Source organism: Talpa occidentalis, unplaced genomic scaffold, assembly GCF_014898055.3.
Source record: "Talpa occidentalis isolate TD23 unplaced genomic scaffold, MPIMG_talOcc4v2.1 talOcc4.10, whole genome shotgun sequence".
Lineage (NCBI taxonomy): Eukaryota > Metazoa > Chordata > Mammalia > Eulipotyphla > Talpidae > Talpa > Talpa occidentalis.
Window position 1 is genome coordinate 78,432,724 of NW_023600993.1, and position 25,572 is coordinate 78,458,295.

At 39.8% G+C, this 25,572-nt stretch overlaps 1 protein-coding gene across 1 annotated transcript in view; it reads right to left on the minus strand.

The window, feature by feature from the left end:
- The window catches only part of SLX4IP (SLX4 interacting protein), a 181,280-nt gene that overhangs the window by 59,295 nt on the left and 96,413 nt on the right, over positions 1–25,572 (minus strand). The window contains 2 exon segments of the mRNA XM_037494675.2: positions 10,043–10,163; positions 14,480–14,569. Of these exon segments, the coding sequence (XP_037350572.1) occupies positions 10,043–10,163; positions 14,480–14,569 (211 nt within the window).

Below are 25,572 nucleotides of genomic sequence, written 5' to 3' on the forward strand. Positions count from 1 at the left end.
TGTTTCCACCAGGGAATAAGGGATATAAAATCTAAAACAAAGATACCCACACGGTAGTTCAAGCAGAATGCTGCTCCTAGCTTCCACGTGGTTAATTTAAACACATCTTCATTTTCATAATTAAAGCAACATTTTATTAAAAGAGAAAACACACAAACACATACACACAACCATACCTTTAAGAGGGATTCTGAAGTAATTAAGACAACCCAGTCATCAGATAGCTGTGTTTTCATGCTGCCTCTAAGACTTATGAGCTCTGCAACCTGGGGCAAGTTGCATGAGCTCTGAGTTTGGTTTTCATCTTTAGAACAAGGGTTAAAAATGCTGGCTAGAAATGGCTGCCCCATGGATATGCCATGGATATGTGGCACAGTGCAGACCCCTAGCAGACTCAGGCTCAGTAACGGGTAGGAGAAGTAATGCCAAAGGACACCTGGGATAGGGTAGGGATGGAAGGAAGGCAGGTTCAGTCCATACTGAAGAGTCAGATGATATTGCAGCCTAACCTTACATTGGGGTAGGATGTGGTTTTGATTTTCTGAAAACCAAACAAGAAAGAACTATTTAATAATTTGTAACTCACAGACTACTTTCACCTCTGCCTTTTGTTGATGGGGCAAGAGATGTTGCAATGGAAGCATACCACAGTCTTGACAAATAAACACATGCATGGCAAGAAGAAACAATCATTTGTTCCTTTATTTCTTCCAATGCTTGTGCTCCTTCTGAAGGACAGGCTCCATAATGGGTGGTGAACAGGACAAGTCACTTAATGCTGGGAGTCAGGGAAGATAAGGGCTGCTACTGTTCAGCGAGTACACACACAGGGCAGGGAGAATCAATGCTCTGAGAGAGAAGATGCATGGAATCAGATAAAGCATCTTAGGGGAAGTAACACCTGAGCACAGGCCTAGAGGATGATGAGGTGACAGCCGAGGGAGTAGGAGGAGAAGAGTTTCATGAAGAATAAGCAGCATGTGCAAAGGCCCAGAGGTGCCAGAGCATGACATTTTGGGGCTGGTCAGTCAGTTCAGTCATGTCTAATGTGTGATAGGAGCTATCTCAGGGTAGCATGGCCAATGCCATCCAGAACCAATGACTCCTTTTCCCCTACAGAAGAGGGACTCCCCCTAAACTCAGCTCCCACAGGTCTGGCTAGAGGGCTGCCAAAGTCTCCAGGCATTGGGCAACTGGCTTGCCTAACATTTTCCAAAACAGCGAGACTGCTTAGTATACCTGAACCTGGGACTAAAATGTTTGCTACACCCATCCCCAAAGGTTATTTTCATATTTGCTCAATAAAAAGGATGATCATTGGGAGAGTCTGGGTACCTATGCTGGAATGATGCAGGCACAAAGTACCTCAAGCTATACCCAAATTAAGCATACTCTGCACAGGATGCCAAGAAAGTGAAGGATCTATATACAAACTAATCTATAAAAGGGTGCAAGTCTTTCTTATGTTCCCAGCTTCTTCTGGAACCCTCCACACAATGGCGGGAGGGGAGAGGACACTGTTATTAGGACCGTTCGTGAATGGGTAGCCACATTGGGGGTGACAGACACTGTCAGAGGTAGTTGCTGGGAGGGCTAATGACCAGGACAGACATGGTGCCTGCAAGACTGCCAAAGCTCAAAAGCAGATGGGTGATTGTTAATGGGGCGAATTGAAATTTGCAGTCAACTAAAGCCTATGGCCGGGCAAGCTACTTGGCCCACTAGAGGAACATGACCCAGAAGCAACCTTGTTAGGAACTTTGCCAGTAGCTTGACCTACAGAAATTTTTGGCATACTGGTTAATTGATTATGTCCATAACTTCAAATAAGATGGAGTGCATACCTAGACCCTACTTAAACTATGCTATGGGCTGAACTGTGTTTCTCCAAAATTCGTCTGTCAAAATCCTTGCCCCCAACAGCTCAAAATGGTTTTGGATATAGGATATTTAAAAGGATAATTAAGTTAAAATTAGATTATTAGGGTGGGCCCAAATCCAATGACTGATGTCCATATAAGAACAGGAGACAGACAAACACAGAGGGAAAGCTCTGTGAAGACACACAGAGAAGGCAATCTACAAGCCAAGGACAGATTTCTCAAAGAAACCAACCCTGCTGGCACTGTGATCTTGGACTTCAGGCCTCCAAAACTGGAAGAACTTAATTCCTATGTTTAAGCCATCCTAGTCTGTGGTGCTTTATTATGTAGCGTTAGCAAATTAACCCACTCTATCATAGGAAAAAAAATCCAGGTCTAGTGAATAGGGTCTAACTTCAGTTACCTTGAAGGTCAACCACAGTCTCTCCTCTAGTCCCCAGATTTAACCCATGTTCAGACCCATATCTCCTTGAATGTGCACCCTACTGGTACATTCTATAAGTCTTCCACTTGGGACCTGCAGCTACTGCAGGTGACCAAGAACCTGCAAAATGAGAAAAGGGAAATATCCAGAACTTATGAGGATGATTAGACATTCACAATGAGATGCTAATTCCTGGGATTCCGGATTGCCACTGTGATCCAGCAGAAAGTGATAAATGGAAATTTGGCTCCTGATCTATGAAAATGTATAATTGTCTTCACTACTGAGTATATAACTGGGACAAATTTATTCTACAATGGATAAAATCAACACTTGAACTTCATGTCTCATGAATTGAGTGATATCATAGTAATAAAGGACCAAAGGAAGTTTCTGGAGATGCCCCCAACCCTCATCAAAACTCTAAATTAAAAGCAATATTGAGGGCCTCCCCGGTGGCGCAGCGGTTGAGCGCTGGCTTGCAAAGCTGCCCGCAGCCTCTGCAGTGCCGGTTTGATCCCCGGCTGCTCCCCGGCCACAGGAGGAGGGTCCCACATGGCGCAGACTTCTCCTGCCACCCACTGCTCCCCTCAGCAGTGTACTTTGGTCCTTCTGTCTGCTCTGCTCTCCGCTCTGGCTCTGGTGAATTCTCTCACCCTCCTGCGCTTCTGACTGTACCCAGTGCTTGTATAAATAAATAAATAAATCTTAAAAAAAAAAGAATATTATTTAAAAAATAAATAAATAAAAGCAATATTGATCCCTAGGAAACCAAAGAGGCTTTCAATAACTTGAAATATTCAAATTGTTTTTTCATATACTTTTCTTATTTAACTTGCCTCTTTAGCTTAAGTAGAAAATAACTCAGTCTGCAAGAACGATGGTGAATTAATGTAGGTTTAATAAGGCTGGGATTTTTCAGGTGGTGGTTTCTAGAGATGTTTGCAGCATTAGCAATACTAAACTGGTAAAATAAGGTGTTTCTCTCCAAGTGACCAGAGAACATAGAAACAGGTTTCTATCTACAATAAAAACAGCCACATAAATTCAGTTTTGCCTCACTGCCCTGTTAACGTCTGCTTCATGACACCATTAGCTCATAGGAACCTTGATTACTTTACTGTTTTATAGGACATTATTCTGATTTATGAAGGCTTTATGGTAGGACTTATACAGCAGAAGATGCTATATATTATAGATGGCATGTATTACAGATGTCATGTTTGAATGGCAAGAGGAGACAGGCAGAATGATATAGCCAGGAATGATATAGCCAGGTGTGTCAGATGGTGGTAGATGAAACCCACGAAAATATAGTTCCTGAATGTTTAGTGGTTAATTCAAAAGGAAATTCAAATTTTTGTACCTTGTATCCCACACTAAGACGTAAGTACCAATGACTATTGGTGGGTATGTTTATATGTGTCTCTGACCTATAAAAATGGCCTGAAAGAGTGACATCTTGACCAGTTCAGCAGCAGATTAAAATTTGTATCAAGTTAATCAATGCTCAATAGAATGGCATGAATGAATGAATGAATGAATGAATGTAATGGTATAACTTCAGTCGGGGTAAAGAGGAAAATCATTCCAACGGACAGAATGTTGACTACCTGGCCTACAAGGAAGATAGTATGAGACACAAATATTTATATTTAATATTTATTTGTTGACAGGAACCCAGAAGGACTGGTGACAAGGACATTTGGGGAAAGGTTACATAGTGTGGGAGAACAATTGTATCTTATATGAACATTCCCTGTAAGGTGCCATTAAGGAGAAATTCTTTGAATAAGCTGAACAAGATGACCTGCCCCATGATGGTAGCCAGTCTTTTTCCCCCGAGCTGTCCAATCACGTGTTCAAAGGACCCATGAGCCATGTGATCAGGATGCAAGGATGAACATTTTCTTGGGCTCAACAACATAGACTCAGCCTTACCAAGGCTGAGCTCTGCCAAGTGCTCAATTTGTCATCCAGAACAATTAATCTGAGCCTCTCCACCAACTCTCATATCATAAAGAGATGGGCCAGAAGTGGTGGGTGGTTTATATGAGGTTTCATTTATCACAGAGGAAGCGATACTATCTGTATGGGGATGAGCTCCTATTCAGGATTTGGGCATATCCTCAATGTCTGTCATGTTTTTGCCAGCTACATCATCTATGGACTTACTGAAGGTCTTATTACCATCATCCCCACAGTACTTGTGACCAAGAACTGATTTTACAAAGTAAGGCAGTGTGCTCATGCAATTCAGGGTGCAATCAAGCAAGGCTCAAGTGCAGCTGGCTTTATACATTGGTGGAAAGGTCTGCTAAAAAGTCAATTATGATACAAACTGCAAGGCAGGAACTTGTGAGACTGGTAAAGTCCTGAAAAACATATTATGTGTTGTGACCAGAAGAACAATGTATTCCTTTGGCCCAGAGTATCTGCTTTCTGGAACTAGAAAGTGGAAGTGGGAAGTGACTACCTCAGCAAAAGTTTGCTTTCCATCCCCATAACTCTGCTTCTTTAGTGCTCAAAGGAACACTGGAACAGAGAGGGTACCATGAACTGGGGCTGAAAGTTCAGGGTGCCATGTAAGGCTCTCTATGCCATAAGACAAACAGACCAAAGTTTTGGCCTGTCAGATTGGCAGGAATTAAAAGTGCTAGTAACACCCAATATTGGCAAGACTAAGGGGGGAAATATTAATGAGGTAAAATTGACAGTGAAATCTTTACAAAAAAACTTTCTTACAACACTAATTTTTTTAAAAGATTTATTTTATTTATGCAAGAGCTGGGGTACAGACCAGAGGTGCAGGAGGGTGAAAGGATTCACCAGAGACAGAGTGGGGAACAGAACAGGCAGACGGACCAAAAGCACTGCTGAGGGGAGCAGCGGGCGAGTCAGGAGAGGTCCGCTGCACCATGTGGGAATCTCCCTGGCTGGCTGGGAATCGAACCCGCACTGCAGAGGCTGCGGACAGCTTCACAGTGCTGCGCTAAACCTGCTGTGCCACTGGGGAGGCCCACAACACTAATTCCTATTGAATCTATTGAAATAACATTTCAGATGACTTCTAAAAGATGAATCTACTGGCAAGTGTCTCTCTGAATTTGTGAACACTTTGTATTATATGGGAAATTATACGAGGAAATTGCCTCAAAGTCATTTATATTACTTTTTTAAGAAGGGAAACTCAGAGTAATCAGTAGAGTTAACAGTCTACACACTTCAGCTGTCCCAGCACTGTGTGCTAAATATCTGAGCCATGATGAGACATACACTGTCACACAAATCTGGAAATGGTAAAATGTGTGACACTCATGCAAATGAGAGGAGATACTCAATTTATACAAAGACATAAACCACCCACATTCCTCCAAACCACCAATATGGTAATGACAGTTCTTTCTATTTTCAGAGAACATATACTGAGGAGGAAATCAGTAAGGCCTTACAGTTAAGCGGCTTTGAAATTGCTTTTGAAGAAGACATTTAAGTAAGATTATGGGAGCAGCTGAGAACAGGCAAGTTAGATGAATGTTTAGAGAGATGTCTTTGGCTCTGAGGAAAGAGAAATGGTGTGTGTTCAGTTTCCATTTGTAGTGATGCTGTCAATAGCAATATAAGTAGACAGTATGCCACTGCTCCTGTCCAAGTTGCCCCGCATGTATGCGCACTCTACAACATGATACCCAGTTGTTTGTGAAAAGCAACCTTATGGTAGATAGGGGTGCACTAGCTCTTACTTTTTGGAAGTTAGCAACTTAATATGAGGTTTGAGCACCTAAAACCAGAAGCAGAGTTATCTGTTTATGATCTAACGGTAAGAGGCCGGATAATTTAGAGAAGAAGAGATATTCCGGGGAAGGAAAAGAATCAAGTCTTTACTATTAAAGATGAGGGAGAAAGTTGGATAAATTGATTACAATAATACTCCAATGTGACAAATACTGAGAAGGACTTTGAAGAAGTAATATTTCAGTTGGGTCTTAAAAGTTAAATAGTATTTTCCAAACAAAAGAGAAATCTGCAAATGTAAAAGCAGAAGTATAAAGAATGTTGGTTTGTGGGAAATAGGAAAATGAATGACAAGAGGAGACAGGCAGAATAGATAAGTTGTGGCAGGCCTAGTACTAGGAGGAGGAATGATACAACCAGGTATGTAATTTATCACCTGTACAAACATTTATTGAGTTTGAGAAATAAAATTTCACATTTATGGTCAAATGATTTTTGACAAGGTTATTAAAACCATTTAGCAGGGGACTGGACAGGCTTTTCAACAGATGGTGTTGGGACAAATGGATGTCCACATGCATAAGAGTGAAGCTAGACCCTCATTCACCTTAAACTACATATAAAAATTAATTCAAAATGTATCAGACCTTAATGTAAGAGCTAAATCTATAAAACTCTGAGAAGAAAAATACTTAAAAGCACTGGATTCAGTGATGATTTCTTGGATATTAACATGAAAAACACAGGCAACAAAAGAAAAAGAAATTGGCTGCATCAAAATTGTTATGTCAAAGGACAAAATCAGGGCCTCCCCTGGTGGTGCAGAGGTTGAGCGCTGGGCTGAGAAACTGCCCGCAGACTCTGCAGCGCTGGTTTGATACCTAGCCGCTGGCGAGGGTCCCACATGGTGTGACAGACCTCTCCTGCCACGCCCGCTGCTCCCCTCAGCAGTGTATTTCATCAGTCTGCCTGTTCTGTTCCCCACTCTGGCTCTGGTGAATTCTCTCCCCCTCCTGGGCTTCTGACTGTACCAGTGCTTGCATAAATAAATAAATAAATCTTAAAAAAAAAAAAAAAAGGAAGTGATGTCGAGCATTTAAAAAAACAAAGGACAACATCAAGAAAACGAAAAGGCAATGCACAGAATGGGAGAAAATATGTATAAATCATATCTAATGAGATATTAATATCCAGAATATATAAAGAACCCTATAAAAACAATAAACAACCTAATTAAAAAATGGGCCGTGAACATAAATAGATATTTCTCCAAAAAAGATACATAAATAGTCATTAAGCACATGAAAGGATGGTTAACATCTCTACTTTTTAAGGAAAAGCATATTACAACTATGGTGAGATACCACCTCATATCTACTGGGATGGTTATTATCAAAATAACAGAGAAGTGTTGACAAGGTTGCAGAGAAATTAGAATACTTGGGCCGTGTTAGGGAGAATATGCAATGGTGCAGTCACTATGGAAAACAGTATAATAGTTACTGAAAAAATGGAGTGTAATAGTTACTCATAAAACTGAACATATAGATCCAGTAATTTTAGCTCTAGGTATATTCCTAAAGAATTGAAAGCAGGCACTGCAACAGATATTTGTATACCAGCGTTCACAGCACATAATTCACAATAGCCAAAAGGTGGAAACAAACCTCTATTCGTTGACAGATAAGGAGATAAACAAAATGGCATGTTTTTATGTGTCTGTGTTTGTGTATAGATATGTGTGTGTATGAATATTGTTCAGTCTTTAAAAGGAATAAAATTCTGATAAATGTTACAACACAGATCAACTTGGAAGACATTAATCAAATGAAAGAAGCCACACACAAAAGGATAAATACCGTTTGATTCTACTTACATGAGGTACCTAGTGTGGTCAAATTCATATAGCCACCAGTAGAATAGTGGTTACCAGGATCTGGAGGGAGTGACAGGGAGTTACTCTTTAATGGGTACAGAACTCAACTGGGGATGATGGAAAAAGTTTTGGAGATGGATAGTGTGAAAGTTGTACAATAATGTAAATATTTTTAATGCCACTAGACTGTATTCTTGAAAATAGTGAAAATGGTAACTTTTATGTTATGTATAGTTTATCAAAATAAAACTAAAAAGTCTTAAATGATGATGTATTTTAAAGGACTTGCAGCTAGAAAAATAGGCTATAAAATGATATGTACAGTAAGATTATTTTTCTGTCTGTAAACAAATTATTTTTGCCCACATGGGCCCAGGAAAGGGGCCAGAACTGTGTTCTGGCTGATAGAGAAGCTGAGAAATTGATGCTCTCATTTTCTTCAGTCAGGAGAGGAAGGCAAGGAGGAGGGTTGGTTGAGGTTGGTTGGTTAAGTACCATGTCGGAGAAAAGGGCCTTGACAACACCTCCTTTTGTACCAGTGAGAAAGTAGACTATCCTGGTCTGCTGGGGTACAAAAGATGCAAGTTCCTAAGGCTTTTCCTATGATTTATACTAGTACAAGTGAAAAAACAGACTACTGTATTGTCTAATACAATATTTGTTTGGACTGAAAACATCATTTGTTTGAGGCTTTCAGTTTGAGTAAAATTAATCAGCTGTGCTCAAGTGAACACTTCGGATTCCATATGCTTTCAAAGGTGGCTACAATTCATTTTCTAGAGATGTACTGCATTAGCATAACCTATTTCACAGCAGTCAACTGCTGTACTCTGACAACTAACATGGGATTGACTATATTTGTACCATAAGGAGTGTGACGAAATGCTGACTTAAAGTAAAAAAGTTAAAAATACGAAGACATAGTGGAAAGAACACTGGGCTAGGAGTCAGAAGAGCTGGATTTGGAGTTAGGGTCTGTCATTTGTCACACAACGCTCTTTCATTCAACGTATCAGTGAATCTGTGTATCGGACACTAGGCTAAATATGGGGGTTGGGAGGTAAGAGTAGAAGATACCAAATAAACAAGATAATCTCTGTTCTCAAGAGGATGTCTCTTAATCTTACAGATCCTTAGCTTCTTCACATAATACTCAAAGGCATCACCATTCTCAAAGAGTTATTAGGAAATAGCGCAGGATATTTTAATCTCAGTACCCTTTGTATTTTGGACCAGATAATACTGTGAGGGGCTGTCCTGTGCATTGTAGGATATTGAGTGGTATCCCTGGCTTCTATCCACTGATGCCAGTAATTCCCCACCACTGTTCCCATCCTAGTGGGACAGACCAAAACTGTCTGCAGACATTGTTCAAATGTCTCCTGGGAAAAAAAATCACCCCTAGCTGAGAATCTCTGAAATAGGGTGACACATAATGAAAAATTAAAAATGCATAAAACCCCAAATCAAGTCAGTATTAATGTGCATCCATTTGTAAGACTACTTGTCAAAAAAAAAATCCTTTTAAGAATTTACAGTTTCCATAGGAATGTTTTATTTCCTATTTTTATACCATTGTCTACCATTTTGTCTACCATTTTTGGTAGATATTTTGTCTACCATTAAAAGCCCTTCAAGGCTTTCTTTTTTTTTTTTTTTTTTTTTTATAGAGGCATGTTATTTATTTATTTGTTTGTTTGTTTGTTTTGTTTATACATGCACTGGGTACAGTCAGAAGCCTGGGAGGGTGAGAGAATTCACCAGAGCCAGAGCGGGGAGCAGAGCAGGCAGAAGGACCGAAGTACACTGCTGAGGGGAGCAGTGGGCGGCAGGAGAGGTCTGCGCGCCATGTGGGACCCTCCTCCGGTGGTCGGGGAGCAGCCGGGGATCGAACCGGCGCTGCAGAGGCTGCGGGCAGCTTCGCAACCCAGCGCTCAACCGCTGCGCCACCGGGGAGGCCCCTTCAAGGCTTTCTTAGTTAATTTTCTTTACTCAAACAGAGCATCTTCACTGGAACATATTTTTTAAATTTATCACTGTACTAACACGACAGTCAGAGTCAAACATAATTGCTGTTTCTACAAAGCAGAAATTTTATCCAAAATCAAAGTACTCTGTGCCTACCTTTTAAGGACAAGGGACTGGATCTTGTGAATTCTGTATTTGATGGTCTGTGCTGTTTACGAACTTCCAAGTACTCCTTAACTCTTGAATCAATGGTTTCTTTTAACAGTAAACAGACTTCCTAAAGTAAATTGAAAAAATAGATACAGCTTCTAATTCGGTAAAATGCCAAAAAAGGTCAACATTGTGCATATTAAAAAGCCAACACTGAACATTTCATCCTGTTTGTATTTAATTTAGCCACCAATAATGAAAAGAATATAACATGTAGTCACAGAAAACACCACAGATTTAAATTTGCTACTGAGGTTTGTTCAAAACTATGTTAGTTCACACTGTGACTTGAGGAATTCATTTAATTCATTCTGCCTCAGTCTCACACCTCTAAGAGGTGGATAAAAATATTTTCATGGAAAAAAAAAAAAGTGAGGTCCTCCCTGGTGGCGCATAGGTTAAAGTCTTAGTGCTATCAAGCTATCACCAGCCATTGCAGCGTGAATCCAATCCCTAGCCAGGGAGGTGACACACATGGTGCAGCAGACCTCTCCTGTCTCACCTGCTGCTCCCCTTAGCAGTGTATTTCAGTAGATACACCTGTTCTATTCCCCACTCTGTCTCTAGTAAATCCTCTCACTCCCTATAACTCTGGCCTACACCCCACTTCTTATATGCATAAATAAATAAAACAAATCTTAAAAAAAGTGAGACAAAATGATGACATCATTAAGGTAATGACTTGTTACATAAATATCAATCAGTTATATATGACAAATAGAGAGACGTCAAATAGAGCCAACAGTGGCTGGTGACAAGGGACCCATAGACATACCCACTGTGGACAGGTAGGGCCTGTGGGCAAAGAAAGGAGCCCACACATATTCAGAGGGACTCTTGACCTCAAACAATAGAGGGAAGCCCCTCAAGGGCTCAGTGGACTGTCACAATGTGAGAATACAAGGCACAATGTCACTAGCTCTTTCGATTTGTTTAAAAGGAATCAGAAACAGTGATTTACATTGAAAAATTTCTCACTTTTGAAGCTTGGTTCCAAAAATTCTTTTCATCTAAACACCATTCATTTTTGGCCTCAGGTTTACACACCTGCAGCACCGAGTGATGTGCTGAACAAAGAACTGGGAATCAGTATTTTGATTTTCTTCCACTCTTATTGATAATATATATGTCCCTTTATTATGAAAATTACACATAATATTCACCTATATTATGGTGAAAATAATTTAAATTCTCATGTTTCTTAATGCAGATTAATATTTATTAGACTAGAGAAACACATGGTTTTGATTCAATGTCAACATACTGTACCAGCAGCAAATTTCTGGAGCTGTCTATTGTTTTATATGTTGGTTTTATTTATGAAAAGAAAAACAAAACTTTAAAAGTCCAGCCACATGAAAGGAAGACATGGTCCATTTTAACTACACAACCAAAAAAATAAAATGTAACCTGATATAGGGAAAGGAAAAATTGCACACAAATCTGCATTTCTTAACTTAGATCAAGAACTGATGTGTAAGGACCGATAATTCTGGTTCAAGTCCCAAAGACTATGGAAGTCTCCAGAGATTCCGAGGTCACCTCAAACCTGTTTCACTGGTTTTTGTAATGTCATCTCAGGTTGATCTCTTAGAATCTTCATAAATTAAAACAAGAACAGCTTTAACGTGCTTTGTGCTTCGAAAGACAATGACAGTGACACTTTTTTTTTTATGTAAATACAGATTCTACAATATAGAGGGTCCTTCATATTTAATTCACAAACGGGTGTTTCTAGGTAAAATCCCAACACTGGTTTCCTCTCTCCTGCTCTCATTTTGCAGCCTGAAGATGCAATGCTTTTTGGAATACAGAGAGATCCATTTACAGTCGAGTGTTTTGGCATTGTTCACACAACAGAAAAAGCAGCCTTGCCTCATACTGTTGTTTTAACAATTAAAGAATTTTGCTTCACATGCAGGGTTCAACTATGACTGAGCTAAAAAATATGTGAAAGACATACATGGAAACAAGGATTGTTAAAATTTGGCCATAAATGCCCTATAAGGTTAGAACTAAAAATAGTAAGACAAAAATAAAACAAAGACCCATACACATAAACTTTCTCCCTATAGTTATGGGGCTTTCCTTCCATGAGTCAGATTTGACGAGTGAAAGGTGGACTATGCGCAGTCAAGATACCCTAACAGCTGCTGACACCACACACCTAGACAGGAATTCTCTTCATCACCAGAGCAATACAAGAAGAGACAAATTCCTAGCTAAACTGGAGGAGCAGACAAGAAGAGCAAGTAAAAACTGGTGAAAAGAAAGAGCTACACATGAAGTCTCTGGGCTAACAGGGGCTCATGTTTGCCTCAAGTTTACAGATGGAACAGTTTGAGTTCAACTGTTTGGGTACAAAGACGACTCATGCTGGCTAAAATAAACATATGTTTAATACATATAAGTAGTTCCTTTTTCTGAAGAGGCCTGGATATTCTTAAGACTTTCACTGTAGGGCCTCCCTGGTGGCGCAAGGGGTTAAGCACCGCACTATGAAGCAATCCACAGCCTCTGCAGCACGAGTTTGATCCCCACCGGGCCAGAGAGGAACCCACATGGTGAAGCAAACCTCTCCTGTCTCACCTGCTGCTCCCCTCAGCAGTGTATTTCAGTCAGTCTGCCTATTCTGTTCCCCACTCTGTCTTTGGTGAATCCTCTCACTCCCCGCATCTCTGGCCTATACCCCAGCTCTTATATACATAAATAAATAAATCTTTAAAAGAAAAAAAAACTGTTATTTCTCTCTATATAAAAAAAAAAAGAGAGAGACTTTCACTGTATAAAATGACTGTTAAAATGCAATCAAATTGATTTCTCATGAAATTCCAATCACAAGAAAAAGGCATTGGGACATTGACTACAGGCTAAAGTCATATTCTTTCCCCAATTCCTATCTTACACACACACACACCCCACAAGAATTATCCCACAGCAGTTTTAATGTCATTGAAGGAACAACTTAAAGTAAAAAAGGAAACTGTGAACTTTGTTTTGAGAGGAAAGTTCAATTCTGGCAGGATCTGCCTATTGCAGCTGCCACTGCAGCAGAGCTGTGCAGGTTCAATCGTGCACTGAGCATCTTTGCTAAGTCATGCCCTGCTGCCCGGATGTAGGTACTAGGTGGAGCAGTGCAGCTGTGTGTGGCACCCTGGAAAAATCTAGCCTCATGCTTTGGCTAGGAGGTGATTCACATACTCATAGCTTTATTGTAAAGCCTAAATCAACTGACTCTTGGCAAAACTGACTATCAACAACAAAAGTCTAAGGCAGAGGTGGCAAAGCTGGGAAACAACAGAGGGAAATCTGGGGCTGGAATGAGGGAATCTAGAAATTCTGTTAATGTAAGTCAAGTCAGAAGTCCTATGGGTGAAGTCCCCTTGGGTGAACATTAGTCACTCTGGGGAAATGAATAAACTATTTTGGATCATGGGACATGTGTTGGTGAGCCAAAGCTTGGAATTATATGAAGGTGAGTTGCATAGGAGATGCTGAAGCTAACTGAAAACAGTTGTCACAGTATCTAGGTGTGGGTGTGAGTGTGTGCGCCACTATCACCAGTTTCTTCTCCACACAACAACTTCAGTAAACTTATTTTTATTTCAACCTCTAAATAGCAACAAATGACTATCATGGAGGAGGCGAAGTGTTCTAATATTTTCAAAGTTACGTAAAAGTCATTGCCTGCTCTCCCTGCCACTAGTGAGCAGAAATCTGAAAAGGAAGCAGGGCATGTGATGAGCTAGATGCACCTTCTAACACTACACAACAACAATTGTGCCTGCAGAAACAGAGAGCCAGGGGTAAGACAGTCTCTGTTGGAACCCCTTCTTTTACAGATGGGGAGGCTGAGGCCTTTGGAAGTTAAATGTGATACTCCCAGCCAAGTGACTATTTGTTTTACTGATTGACTGCAGAGAAAGAAGCCACAATGTCAAATGTCTCTATACTTGTTGTCAAAGGCTCACACTAATAAAAGGATGGTAGAAGATGAAAGTGCGGAAGTTGAGGGTTTCAGACAGGTGTGAAAGATCAGCCTATGTGAACCCCCACACCTGTTCCAGGTGCTTTAAAACCTTCCCTCCTTTAAAACCAGTCAAATTAAAATATCTACTTAACTGCAATAGTCACCTTAACTTCTTCTTTAATATAAAGAACTCCTTACTCCAAAACAAAGAGTAGTATATGAAACGTATATGGATGTGTCAGTTTCTGAAGGAAAAAAACAGGGTATCTCTGTCATGGGGAATAATACAATTATTTTTCAAGGGTTAAGTGTTGCTCAGTTTTTGTCCACTATAGGAAAATGAAAGCCAAGAGGAGCTATTTTTTCAAGCAATAGCTAATTGCATATAAATAGTTAAAAAAGTTTGGTGATACCTCTTTCTTCTTTTCATTAAACCAGCTGGTATCTTTGGTTGAACCTTCTGGTGATACATGAAGATCCACCAGGACGGCGAATTTCCCACACTGAAAGACATGAATGGCAGAGTCAGTACATGCCCAATGAACAATGAGAGAAAATCTCACAAATTCCTGTGTGGTTGCTCATGATGAAATGGCAACAAAGTTCACCACTGGACATGTTAGCATGAGACAGGCCTACAAGTCATAACCTACAACTTTTTGAAAGTTTAATACTGATGGTAGAAATGCTAAGGAGAAATACAACTTTAATAAAGAGAGAAAAGACAAATATTCACCTCGGGGTGGCACCCTGCGGGGAGAAGTCAGAAGTCTCAACCACGGAGAAAAGTTAAATTGGTCACCACCAAGTAAGCTTCAGAAAAGAATGATTTCAGGGACATTTAGGGAAATACTTTCTTCTAGATAGGAAAGAACAGATATAAGCTATTGTATTTTTAGATGTACAGAAGAATTGGTTGTGACAGTACATCTTAGCACAGAAATAGGAATTTTAATTTGACTGGTTTTAAAGGAGGGAAGGTTTTAAAGCACCTTGGCACACTAAGGGACAAGAAAGAAACAAGGAGGGAAAGGTAGCTGTTGAATGACAGTTATCAATGCTAAATAAGTTTCATTAAAATATACTATAAGATGGTACAAAGCCTGCCTCCTTTCTTATTCTATAGGCTAGTACCACCCACCATCTTTGGAAAAGGTGGAAATATTCTGTATCTGCATCATTCAATAAGGTAGTCAACAGCTATATGTGGCTATTGAGCTTTTAAACTGTGGCTACTGTGACTGAAAAGCTAAATCTTTTGTTTGATTTAATTTTAATTTAACTTAAATAGCCCTAAGAGGCTGGTGGTTCTGTGGCACAGCTATATATACTATAAAAAGTTGTAGCCTTATAAATCCTCACACCTTATGAGTAGAGTAAATTCTGAAAGTCTCAAGGTTACTGTGGAAGCATTAGCTTAGAAAATAACAGAAGAGTAAGACTTTAGGTTGGGGATGGTCTATGAGGCCCAGGGGGTCAGCTGATAGCCCAAAGGTAAAAGTCACTTTTATATCTCTCTGACTAGTACAATTTTTTAAAAAATATTGTGCTAGAAATCAATAATAAAGGTAGTAATTCCCAACAAATGGTGTGAGAATACCAGATATAACTATGTAAGAAAATTAATTTGACACCCACTTCAAACCATCTACAAAAAATTAATTTGAGATGACTCATAGAGCTAAACATAAAAGCCCAAACTATCTTTCATATATCAAGGTAGAAAAGTACTACTTGGATGGTAGCCAGAAAGCACTAAATATAGAAGAAAAAAATTGTCAAACTGGACTTTGTCAAAATTAAAAATGTTTGCTCATGAAAAGACATTGATAAAATGAGTATGTATGCCATAGACTAGGAGAAAATATTCATATATACATATATCTGATATATAGTAATAGTATCCCCAAAAGTCCTATAAATCAATATTTAGAAAACAAGTCAAGCTTGAACAAAGACTTTATAAATATGATAAATTGCTAATAAGCAAATGAAAAAAAATGCAACAGCATCAGTCATCAGGCAAATGCAGATTAAAACCACCAAGAGATACAAATACCTGCCTACCAGAATGACTAAAATCAAAAAGAATGACCCCACACCAAATGATAATAAGGATTTACTGACCCAAACTCTCACACATCACTAGTGGAACTGTAAAATGGTTCAACCACCTTGGCAAATGGCTTATCAGTTTTCCATGTTTAAACATATACTTAGTGCTGACTAAGCCAGCAATTCTATGTCAGGTATTTACCTAAGAGAGATGAGACATGTGCACTCAAAGACCTGCATACAAAAGTTCATGGAAGTTTTATTCATAACAGCCAAAATGGAAGACAAACCAATAGTCTTTCAACAGGTACATAAATAGATGGTAATCTCATGTAAGGAAACACTAGTCACCAAATTTCTGATCTACTCAACAGGGACTATCTTAGAAACATTATGTTGAGCAAAATCAGCTAGGATCAAAGAATACATACTGATTCAATACATACTTATCAGTATGGAATACATACTGATTCCATTTACAGAAACCTCTAGAACAGCAAAACTAAATCTAGGTGCAAGTAATCAGAACACCCATTGCCCAGGAAAGAAATGACTGGAAACAGGCACAAAAGAACTTTGTGTGGTGATGGAAAATGTTTTGTATACTTGATGAGAACACATCTAAGATCAGTTCACTTCACTGGACATAAATTACATATCAATATAAATAATTTTTAAGTGTTGTGTAAAAGCTACATTCATATTTGTTGACAATTATTTAACATGTAAGTTTTATGACCCTGAAAACATATGGGTATTTTAGGGGAAAGCAAAGTAAATTTCACTGAGTAGCAAACCATGAAGTATGCTGAGAGTTGGTTTCCTAAGATGTCACAGTGTACTGTGACCCACTAACTACAAAGTAGCATGTCGAAACCAGCATTTTGTTTTAATGAAAGAGAATCACAGAGAATATTGGAGTACAATAAAGAAGGTCAATGTATCACATGTTAAGGTTTTGTGAAACTTAAGTATGATTGCTGTGAGTTAGGATGTGAAGTCTATTTCCTACTGTGGGTTCTAGTCAAAAATGTCTGAAAACCATATTCAAGTTTACTGTTATTTAAAAAGTTTCTTCACACTGTTGATTATAGATTTAACCTTTAAGGAGTATGCTGCCACCAGGTGGAGGTTGAATGCCACAACTACACCATCCTAGCCAGGGGTTTAACCATTAGTGTGCCATGGATCTCTTTTGATCTGCTGTAAAGCTAATGAAACCCGCTCATAATAATGTTTTCAAATGCAGAAAACACAATGCATAATATTAAAAAGAAAAGCAATTTTACTGAAGTATGGTTATCCAAATTTTTAAAAGCCAAAGTCTGTGATATAGTAATATATGTACATGGTTATTAAGATATAGTCTTTTGTCACATAGTGGTAGATCCAATAACTATAATAAATCTGAAGTGGTGGGATAAGAATAAATGATGTAATTCCAGATATCTGCCAAAACTATAATACAATATTAAAAGAACTGTGATTTCTAATAACAACAGATTATTTCTAATACTGTTGTTTTGGAATCTTCCCTCACAATAAAAACTAGATTTATTAGAACTGAGTGAAGATAAAGATGTAATTATTTTCCCACCCAAGTTCACCAGCCTCAGTTCTGTCCTGGTCCTTGAAGTTCAACAGATCCCAGATTTTTCACACATTTTACGTGGTTTTCAATAGGTGTTCTATCCGGCTTTTCCAGGGAAGTCAAGTTCTCGGCTACCCCTTCTTCATTAGCAAAAATAATGTTTAAAATAATAAATAAAATAGTGATGCTGAACAACTTGATGTGATACTACGTACTTGGTACTTTCCTTAAAAATATTAGAAAGTCAGGTCCAATTTGGTATTTTCTCGTCATTTATAACTTGGATGAGAAGTGTAAGTTTGTTTGTAAACAGACTGATTAGAATGTCTTTTCTTTTTTTAATAAATCTTTAAATCTTACTCTGGGGATCAGACTTTCAGGGGATTTCTGCTGGCCTCCAGGGCTGGGCAGGCATGCAGTCCCCTCCCCCTCAGAGGTTCCCCTCTGTAGCCTACAGTCCCGAGTTCTCTCTAGCAAGAGCTCCCTCAAACTCCCACACTAATCAGAGGTATTTTGCCTTTCTAAAGTTCTCTGCTCTCAAAGCTTTGCTTCTTTTCTCCCATGAGTAAACAGAAGTAAAAAAAAAAAAAAAAAAAAAAAAAAAAAAAGCCTCTTACTGCTGCCAGCAGCCCAGCCCCCACTTTTCTCCTCCTTAATTAGGAGGAGGTTATTTCTGCTCTCAGCAGAGAAGCTCTCCAGCTCTCTTTGCAGTGGAGCAACACAGTAACCACCACTTCTTTCTTAGGCCAGAACTGCTCATTTTATACAGGCCAGAGTTACCTCTTTAACAGCCTAAAGGCAACTAGAAGCTTCACATCCATGCCCTGGGTAGTGACTTAACAAGCCAGGGTCCCTACAGAGGTTTCAGGAAGAAACCTGGCGGTCACCCTTCATATCTCCCTTCCCTAACACTCCTTAATCAGTCACCAAGTCTTGCTGATTTTACTTTTTAAAGAGTGACACCCCTTCTCTCTTGCCCTGCAAGCACCTCACACCATCTCCCACTGGGAATATAGGACTACTGCCCTGTGTGTTCCTGTATGAACTCTCTATGCCTCTACTAGGATAATTCCCACATACAAATGGGAGCAGTACACTTTCTGCAGCTCTTAGCACAGAGCACCTGCCTCTGACGAGATCAGCTCTCCCCCTCTCTCCCACTGCTCTAGGGCAAGCAATTTTTTTGCCCTATGCTTCCAATGCTCCTTGGTGCGCCCATACTCAGTGAACTCCAATGAATCTTCCAATCCTAGCAGGGATGTGGACACCTCTGTGAAGCTTTTCTGAAGTCTGTCACTGCCCCCTCTGACTCAGATACATGCTCCCCATGCTTATTCCATTATGTGACTAGTCCATGTAGGCGCCTCCCTGCTAGGCTGTTGGTGGAGACTTGGTCCATACCTCAGTGGACTCTGCACCTCAGAGATTAGCACAGTCCCAGCTCACACTAAATGCTTAATATCTATGAAAGGAAGGAAAAGTGCAGAATAAACAAGCTTTGAGTTTTGGGCAAACCAGTCTTATCTGCAAACTGAGGGCTCTGAGCCCATTGTGGGGTCAAGGTCATTCTGATTCAGCTCAAGACACATGCATCATAAAACAACTTCCTCTCTCCTAATTTCAGCATGGCGCCAACTATGTCACCACCAGTGACAACTCACCAGGGAATACAAGGATGCTAGGCTTACTTTACCCTAAAACACACTGCCAGCCATGCAAGCTGATGATTTTTTCCTATCTCTTTCCTAAGCATTCCAAAGCTGCAACTTAATTTGAACTATTTCTAAATCTACAAAAGTGACTGAGCTTATCTTCTAATTTTAAATTAAATGTAAAATAAAGGCAAAACACATTTCTCAAGCACACACATGTGTAATCCTGAGCAAGTTTTTAACTCTTCTGATGTTTCACTTTCTTACCTGTCAAACAGGGATAATAGTTTCAAGCTGCTAACACAACAATGAAATGAGATAATATACTTTAGGGGGTTGTACAAAATAAGTGTTCAAATACAGAGGTTAATAGAACCCAGTCAATGCCACATTTGGATTTACTGGCCTGTAAGCACAATATAAAGGTTTTACCTCCTTTAAATATCTGCACTTGTACAGTACAAACCCCAATTTGGCCTAATTGCCAATGGTCCCACATAGGGTTAATAAGATGATGCTGAAAGCTTAAGCACAATTATATCTCTCAGAAGCAGGTTCAGAGCTGAGAAATGTGAATGGCTTCTTCCCTCCTTCCTTCTCTCTCCTTTTCTTCTTTCCTTCCTTTTTCCCTTTTTCCCTCCCTCTCTCCTTCCCTTTTTTCAATACCTGCTGAATCTCACAGGGGCACTGGGCCAGACACAGAGAGAGATGGAGAGTAGCAACGGGGCAGTGTAGTGAATGTGACCAGAAGACACACCCAAAGGGCCAGTGGTTGACAAGGGACAACTCTGCCTGGAGAAGGCCAGGGGAGAGGGCCTGGTGTCTCAGCTAAGTCCTGACGAAAAAGATGACAAGCAGTGGAGGAAGACAAAGAAAAGACATCCACAAGGGAAAGAGGCCTGGAGAGTTCAGCAAGCTTTGGGGACAGAACAAAGTCTGATAATGTGGAAACAGAGAAGCCAAATGAGCAATGGGAGATGATCTGCAGGTCAAGAAGGTGGCACAGCTTCAAGCGATACTCAAAAGACAGAACAAGAGGATGTGATTGAAGTTGAAGGAAGAAAGCAAGGGTGGCACCCAAGGCATGTGTGAGGCTGTCCACAGGCCACTCATGCACAAGGGTCTGTGGTGGTAGGCACTGGCATTTTACACTCATTTGGCATTAAGGGTTTAAGGCAGTGTGCCTAAAAAGGAAAAGACTTGAGGAAAAGATTAAAAATGGGCTACATCAGAAAAAAATGGCTAAAATTATAAAATGAAGCCAATGATAGGTCTGTACAAAATTCCCACTATATCCCCAAGTCTCTGCAGTATTCAGCTATGAATTTGCTATTACCAATGTCAAAAACAAAAGGCCAATTAGACTTCATAGATGAGAATAAATCAGAGCTGAGGATAACTCAATCATTGCAGATGCGCAATCTATAAAGACATTTCTCCCAAAGACCATCATGACAAAGCATGGCAATTGTCTTCCTGAAATATCAAAGTCTGCTAAATATTAAATATTTTCATATAAAACAAACTACAACTCTGTTAAGATTGAAATTTAAAAGTCACGTGTTTTTTAAAGAAAAAGTACCATTTAAAATATTTAAAATCAATACAGAACACTGATGTTCTAGGTATTGTACCTTATAAGCTTTATTCATAGTATTTTATTTAATCCTCACCACTTGCCTATAAAGGAACACAACTATTACTCATATTTTATAGGAAAGGAAGTCAAATCAGAGAATGGAGTAGTGACTACTGACTACTCCAAGATTACACAGACAGTGGTAGACCCAGGATGCAAATCCAAATCTGTTAGACTCCAAAGACCATTGTCATGCATTACTTTGAAGAATTATCCCCCTGTAGAAAGCCACTCAGGACTCACTTCCAGAGCCCATGGGGGTGGGCGCACATTTAAGGCTGGAACTGGTCCTTGGTTCCCTCAATGATGAGTGATGGCAGCCATGTTTGTCCCATTAGTGCTGGGTGACTGAAGCAGGGATGCTGAACATGGTCACTTGGCTCTAGACAATTTGGCTCCCTATTTAAAGGGAGGCACTGAGAACTCAGATAATGAAGCTGCCACTGTGGGGTTCCATCCTACTGGAACAAGAGTGCAGTGACTGGCTGAAGCCCCAGCCCACTCCAGAAAGAGTGGAGAGGAGTGGTTAGAGAGAAGCATGAGATGGAAAGGAATATAGCAGAGGATGATGGCAAAAACTCACAGGTAAGGTGAGGTGGGGTACTGGGGTAGTAAGAGCAATCATCTGTTAAAACAGAAGAAAAGTCAACACAAATATTTTGTCTATTTAACTCCCTTGGCCTATATCTCATTAAAATACTTGCCCAAGATATCCAAGTTTAGAGTTTACATTAAAGAAAAGAAACAGTATACCTTTGGGGTGGCATATGCCACCAGACATGTCAGGGGATGGGAGAGTCGAGTCATTTTATAGGAACAGACTATATCTTTAGTCCAATTGCAAAAACTTATTAATAGTGAACAAGTTAGCATTCAATGACTGCTTGCTGTGTGCCAGACATTGCACATCCAGTCCTTTCAATACATTATTGCATTAAATTTTCACGACAACCCAAATTATTACCACGAAATGTTCTGGAAACATTGAAACTTAAAAGGTCTCTTTCTCTTTTAGAAGATCCCTGGTGATCATGGCTGCGTTTTGTTTGCTGTGGTGCCTTGCCAACCTGGCAATACTTGTCAGGCCAGGTACAAGGAACACTCTATAATCTTAGTAACAGAATTAGACACAGCCTGCATTCGAGACCACAGTACACAGAGAAGGCCTGGAGAAAGCCTTTTGATGACAAAAGGGAGAATGGTCTAGCCCAGGAAGTCCAAGGCCAAGAATCTGGTCTAATGATTCCTCAGGTTAGGAGTGATGTGTCACCACCCTCCCCTTCCTGGGGTGTCAATTTCCCTATTAAACTGAGTGGACATAAGTAGATATCCATCAAGGTGACTTCCACTTTAAGATCCTATCCCCTGGTTGTGTTTTGGTTTGCAACCATCTGCTTGGATTCTATCTGCACACATAATACTTGTCCTCCAGTCAAGGTTACAAAACAGTCACTTTGAATCTGGCAATCTGTATTGTCCTCCATCAGTTTACTCTGGGCCACCCAGGTATAGCAGTAAGATCAATGTTGTTTTGGAATAGAGGACGAGAGCGAACTTCCTGCTGTGCTGAGCTCCTGGCAACAAATCAGAAAATGCCCATCACATGGCTAGAAATCATGGTATAAGCCATGGGCCACGAAAATACTCAGTAGTGTAGGCTGAAGCAAAAGTTTCAGCAATCAGTGAGCTCTTCCCTAGAGTATTCTCTAACACCTTCGGGCAAGATTAAGCTCTTCTCTGCCACCACAGCACTTTATTCATGCTTCTACTAAGGAATACCACACAGCAGGATAGACCTAGTCTATCCAGCTCCCATGGGCTACCTGTTGGAGAAGCTGCCTTTTGTGACCTTTGGGATTGTCAGTGCCTAATACTGGGTCTGGCACATAGGTGGCAGCGAACAGTGTTAAGTAATTGAAAAAAAAAAATTAATGAAGAAAATTACTTAAGTGTCTACCCTGTTCTCTCTTTAGGAGGGATTACCATCACCTGCACCCTGTCATCAGAACCAGAAACATCACAGAATCAAGCTCACGGCTTACAAGGAAGGTTGCCTCACAGATGTACAGAATACTGTCACCTCCAGAAAATGTGCTAGGCCTACTGGCCTATGCCAAATGGTTCTTTATCCCACCTTTCAATCATTAGGTAGAATAAGCTGTATAAATCTGGTTGATGATAGGAATTCACATCCCTTAGAAGGAACATATGTGGGCCTTCCTTGGTTGCAAAGGGTGGCTAATTCTGAGCTCAAGCTTTTCTAGTTGAAAAGGATGCAGGGGAGGGTGTGAGTTGTGGGGAGAGAACAGGAATCAGGAATGGAGGGTGCTTCTCTCTCCTAATTGGTGACTGTTGTGGGAATTCTTTCTGTCAGGAAGGTACAACTTTCCAGTCTCTTCTTTTCCTTAACAGATCATTGCTATGGTTGGGAAAAGATTCTACATGGGTAAGGAACAAATCACAAAGGGATTAGAAAAGTAAGGGGAAATACAGCTAATAGGTATGATGACAACTAAAAGGAGGTGACAGAGTAACAGGTTGATTTCCAGTAAATGTCTCGGGTCTCCTACTAAGAAAAGGTTCAGTTGGTTTGTCTAGAATGATCACATAGTGGCTCACAGTCTCCTGGGTAATATTTTGGAAACAAAGCAAAGTGCCACTGAGAATAAAGCAAAGGCAAACCAAAGTGCTTTTATGTTAAGGAATGCTTCTATTTATTATAAGCCACTAGAACCTTGGGGTAATATTTGAGGCTGAATCACAGACTCTAAAATCTGTCACTGCATGAACAGTGCAAAGAGGAACAGACCTCAAGTCACTCCCTTTGAAAGAGAAGAACTAACTGCATTTTAGACACTTTTCCTAATGATTTTCAAGAAAACATTCTTCTCATTGTCACCTGCTGGCTGACACTGAGCAGGAGACTGGCCCTTGGCATGCGTACAGAGCATATGCAGCCATGAGGAACAATGGGGTAGGACAGATTTGACTTCAAATACCTGGCCTGCACTCAGTGATCCCAGATTTTGCTTGAGTTCCTTCAATGTAACCTGGGGACAATGATGAAAACACCTTACTGGGGTTGTATTCAGGATAAAATGAGAGAACACAGACCCATGGCTTTTAGCACAGGCCAGCAGCAATACAAAGATCTCAAGAAAGAGTTACATTTTTTTTTTCTCTCCAAAGGTAATCTTTGCTTCAAACTGTAGAACATTTTAAATGAACTCTGAATTGTCAGTTTCATAAGATTTACGAAAGATAGGGCACAGATTTCCACCTATTTCTACCAAGAGCTAATAAATGCCTTATAATTCCTTTACACAGTTTTACTCTGGCCACACACTGCTTCTTAGAAGAAGAACAGATGGCTTATAATCACATCAGATTACAAGGTAAAAATATGAATTCTCCTCTCATATATTTCTCCAACCGAGAACATGAAAAGATAACCTGATGGAAATTACTATGTAGTTGTCTATAGGGAACTTGTCTTAAAAGTCTTAAGATCTTAAGTGGCTAGAACAAGTAACACTGATAGCAGCATTTAGGCCAATCAAGAGCATGTTCAGGACCAATTATGGCCAGCCATTTAGGAATCTGGAAAGGAAATTTGGCAAACAAGAAGGGTGTTAATCCCCACAAATTCTGTTCACAATTTTATCCAGCATGTGTTATCAAGCTTTGGAATGTGGATTTCATTTTAAACTTTCTAAGAGTTAACATGTTAGAAAATATTCTTTTATATCCCTGAAGAATCTTGACAGTCTTCAACATTCAGAAGAAATAAAGAAAATAAGTGCAGCCTTTGAGTTAAAGAATTCCATGGCAAATTTATAAATCAATCAAAATGGAAAAAATAAAAGAAAAAGAAAACCTAGTAAATATTCCCCTAGCGATCAATGTATGTAATTTGTAGATTATTCTAAAGGATGGTTAGACTTGGAGGGAGATTTCTAGAAGGAAGGAGATGAAAGATAGGTGCACAATTTTTCTATCTCCATGGAGGGCAGTGGGGGGAGGGGTCAAGGGTGTTAAGATTCTTTGATGAATACTTTGGGGATTCTGGATGACTTGCAGGAATACTGTTTACTTGGCTACATGTAAAATAATTTAAAGGAATGCCTCACATTAATATTTTTTCTTTAGAATCCTCTTATCTACTTTCAAACATAACAAAAAGGCTTGTCAGGTAAAGTTGTGACAGGCATTCTCTGTCCAATAAATTGACATTCAGTCTTTTCTGGAGTATTGATATTGTGTAAGTAGTGTTGATAAAAGGGACTACACTTCCTCTTCTAAACTGGGTAAGGGTAATGCTTTTACAGGAGGACAAGCAGAATCCAAGTTGGCTGCAGAGCAAAAACACAACTTCCTGAGGCCTTCTGCACATGAAAAATTTCCACTTATGCAAGGGTTGGAAACAACAGAGCCTCAGAGAGTCCCAACCATGTCAAGTACCAGCCTTCTCCCTGCCATCAGCTATGTTTATCATCCTGGGTCTGCCAATTCAGGAAAGCTCTATGTATACAACCTTAAGGATATTGACCCACTAGTGCTCTAGTTCTC